The sequence below is a fragment of the Anneissia japonica genome, unplaced genomic scaffold (genome assembly GCF_011630105.1).
Source record: "Anneissia japonica isolate Jap-2015-1 unplaced genomic scaffold, ASM1163010v1 scaffold40590_len13662_cov128, whole genome shotgun sequence".
NCBI lineage: Eukaryota > Metazoa > Echinodermata > Crinoidea > Comatulida > Comatulidae > Anneissia > Anneissia japonica.
This window is the reverse complement of record NW_022710970.1, coordinates 9787-13869: the sequence shown is the minus strand read 5'-3', so window position 1 is coordinate 13869 and position 4083 is coordinate 9787. Positions and strand designations below refer to the sequence as shown.

Below are 4083 nucleotides of genomic sequence, written 5' to 3'. Positions count from 1 at the left end.
TTGAGCGTCAATTCCTTTTATCTAAACCAGTCGGCAAGATAATGACATGCCTAGAGCATTTAACATTAACTTTTACAAATAGCAAAATGCAAACACTATTAAAAAATGTCACTGTATCTGTTTAAAAACAATGTTGCAAACTTAGATTATAGCTCGGTGGCGTAGGGACTGACAGTGTAACAAGTGCAAGGCACTGATGATCAAGGCCATTAGAGCCCCTTCAATTAATAAAAATAATACAGTAATAAAAAATAAACGTCTAGCGGGCTTCACCAATTTTTATACACTTATCTATAGGTAATAGTATACTAAATGCAATATAACATTCAGAGACCACATGGCACAATGAATTGAAAGTTTAATATAATCATCAATATAATGTATGTTAATTGGCTTATACTGTAACAAGTAATGTGTATGTATACCTACATATAATTTATGTTGCAATAAACATTTATGTAAGCATATAATCATTTACATATGTTTTCAGTCATATCTTAGTCGGCAAACATTTTCGGTAATATTCAGCGTGCTTTAGGTTTATCATATATAGTTACCAATATGTAACATGGCGTTTTCTCTTGTTATGTAGACGTACTATTTATTCTGAGGCAGCTCACAGACATAAAATAGCCCAGCAGTACATGGATAATCATTCCAAGTACCTAGATTTGGATCTCGTTTCCATTGGTGAGCGCAGTCTTCGTTATTATAGTTGTTAGGTTGATTTTTATGCCAACTTGTGTATGTTGCCAACTGGTTGTTGTCCGTCCAAACCCACTGACCTTCGTCACCTGCATCTGTCAGTCCAATCCAGAAGGTATAGTCAGATTTGGCTGCCAATCCACCAGTAGATGAATCCCAGAGTCTTGAGACGAATTTATTTTCGGCTTCATTTCGGAGAGATACCAGATGGCCCATGTCGTATCCGTTGAAGTGTTGGTTGCAGCGGGCTTCTGCAGCTGCCCAGTTCAACTTGGTCCCGAATATACGGTAGCAACTTTTTTGGAATGGAACCCAAAATGCAGGACACGCAAAGTGACGTATTTCATCAGCTACACACATATTTGCTGTGACCAATGTTATACAACAAACCATCCACAATTTAAAATTCCTGCATATCAAAAGAAATAATGTTCATATAATTATAATTCCAGAAAGTTATCAATTCATAAGAGGCCGGAAAAAATAATTAGAATGTTATAACCAATTTAATGTTTATGTCAATAATTTCGTTTCTTGCGAATAAGCATAAAATATTATTGTCGGTCTCGTAGCACAGAATCACACGTCGTTTAGAATCACCATTTAGGCCATGCCTACGTTTTTATCCGACTACAAACTATTTTGAATGAATAAATAAATAAGAAGGGTGGACAGAACATTCACTTTAGCATTCAATTTAACTGTACATAAGAGAGAATGCATAAATAAAGATGAGTAAATGAAACGAACAGTTAAATTTACATATTGAAGTTGTATCCTGCTCTCATTTTATATGTAGCGCTTCTTTAATTTACGTTGGCAATTTTTTTTCTTGTGGAACGTATCATAAATACGCCCCTCATTACACTATTACTTAGGCCTACATTTGGGTAGACTATATTAATGTTTGAGAAATATGATAATTTGTGTCCGTTCTAATATTTTCGTTTACGCGTGCTTTGAAATACCAGCCCGTTTTTTGATACAAGAAGCAGGAAGCGTTAGTTTCCGCCGCAAATATATGTTTATATATAGTTCATATTGATGTGGTTTCCGTTTGTTCCAGTACTTTTAAAAAACAATTTAAGGATTCTCAAGTATAACGTTATGGTGTGAGGATGGAAAATGATTGGTGGTGTCTAGAAAGTAGGCACGGTATTTGCGACCTCAAGAACTAATCCAGGAGTTCCGGGTTTGATACTGCCCACAAATTAATTTAAATATTGCTAAGAATACTATGAACAAATACTCAATGGACGAATATACCCCTAGGCGGCCCTCATTAAAAGTGCCCACCTGGCTTGCCAGTCGAGACCTTCAGCTCCTCCATCGAGCAGATGCTGATGCCATCGCTGAATTTATTATAGAAATGAGGTATTTTCGTAAAATAAATCCCTTTAAAATGAAAGATCAGATAAATTTACGTACGTAAGAATTGATACAATGAATGTGCTTTCTTTTGCGGTTATCAAACGCGAACCTTCGAAAGTTAGTCCACTTTAGGAATTTCTTTTGTGTAATTTGAGTAAAATCACCAACACTTTACTATGAATTAATATTCTTTCATATAGCAGTAAGTATGATTACCCCACAATATATCAATCAAGTAATATTTTATTTTACAAATCAGTTGCAAGAGGGGATCCCAAAACGAAAATGGCACTCCTGTAAATGACGTAAGTTTAAATTTTAATGACGTGGGGTACCGTAGTGAACTTTAAAATCAATCAAAAACGCATTTCTGTAGCACATCGTAGCGTATATACTAAGCACACGCAAGTATTTGAATAAACGAAAATAACATTTAAAAGATTTCCAAAAATACGAAGTTGTTCATGGCCTGTAAGTACTAATTCGGGTTCAGGTATTTGCAAGGGGTGCAAAAAGAAGTTGAGGCACTCCTGTATAAATGACATAAGTTTAAATTACGTTGGGGAGGACGTTCTTCTATCTTGGCGATCTCCTATTTTTTCTCTTAGAAACTTGATAAAAATTATTATGAAAAAATTGATGAAAATTGTCTCCATTATTTACCAAAATCACATGTATAATTGTTTTGCCCGCAAAAATAACACCTTTTTTTCAGTAATACCTGAAATAGATAGGCCTCAAACCGTATCGTAGTCCTTATTGTATCTCGGTATCTTTTATTCACAAAAACAAAAAATACAACTACAATATCGAATCCTTAACAGCAAGTGGCTGAATTCAGGATTCAATTTACAAAACGAATACCTTAATTAAATTTACAATAAATCATTATCATTATTATTAAGATCAATAAAAATTGTCAAGAATTTTATTATTTTAATCAGTTTATACAATTATTATTTTTATAAAATTGATATTAATTAAGATAGATATTATTAGATAGGCCTATGCACAAACATTAAAATTTCCGATTTATACATTCTTAAAAATAAAAGATAGAGCAAATATTCAAAAACAAACGAAAGAAACAATTTAAACAAATATCAAACCGACCGAGGGCACAGCCGCCCGAATGCCGCTGGCACAGTCGCACCCAAAACACCACTCGGGCGGGACCTACTTCCAGAGCACACGTCAGCACTCTCGCAGAAAGGACACCTAGGAATGGATTAATTTATTTGATTAAGAAGTTTGGTGAGAAAAGGTATAGGGCTATTTTTAAACCTTTCTGTTCTAGGAATAACGGTTTCGAACTTTCTGGGATTACGGAGACGCATTGATGAGGTATAATTGGTGGTTTGGAACCAATGACAAAATTTGTGATTAATAACTGATTTTCTACCTATTATGAAGATCCATAGGCCTAAGGCATCGTAGGCAAAACAAGCACCCTCATACGTAATGCAATCGAAGTTAAAAATAAATTCGTTCATGGTTTGCCTAAAACCGTAACGGAGCCTAAAATGTCTTCGTAGTACGATACCTACTTTAAAGCGATGGCTAGACCTAAGACTGTTTTTATTTATTGCCCAATATGCCGTAAGGTAATGAACACGATGTTTGATTCAAGCAACCGATAGGCCTAGTTGTACTACTATTACTATTATACTATTACTTTGGTAGAGAATAGACAATGCATATGCCTCTCTATGATCTAATCGTGGCTTGACAGCTCAGCGCGAGAGATCCGATGTTGCGTGCATACATCGTCGTCGTCGCGCTTGATTCTCAAAATTATGTCTTCTATTTTACAGATTTTACGGGTGCATCTAGGGCCAGATTTTGGTAAAAATACATGTCCGTTTTAAATTTTATGTTTTAAATGTTAATTTCGGAAGTAGTATTTCTCGAATTTGTACTTCAGAGAAAGGAAAGACCTTTGACCCTCTGACCCAATTTTTTTGGAAAATTTCGGTCGGTCGCGGAGGGCAACACAACATATATATG

The 4083-nt window shown here is 35.0% G+C and overlaps 1 protein-coding gene across 1 annotated transcript in view; it reads right to left on the bottom strand.

The window, feature by feature from the left end:
* Nucleotides 1-341: 341 nt before the first annotated feature.
* The window catches only part of LOC117107199 (alpha-N-acetylgalactosamine-specific lectin-like), a 6165-nt gene continuing 2423 nt past the window's right edge, over nucleotides 342-4083 (bottom strand). The window contains exon 2 of the mRNA XM_033248807.1: nucleotides 342-1114. Coding sequence (XP_033104698.1) covers nucleotides 598-1114 — 517 coding nt within the window. The 3' untranslated portion in view covers nucleotides 342-597. The remainder of the gene's footprint in view (nucleotides 1115-4083) is intronic.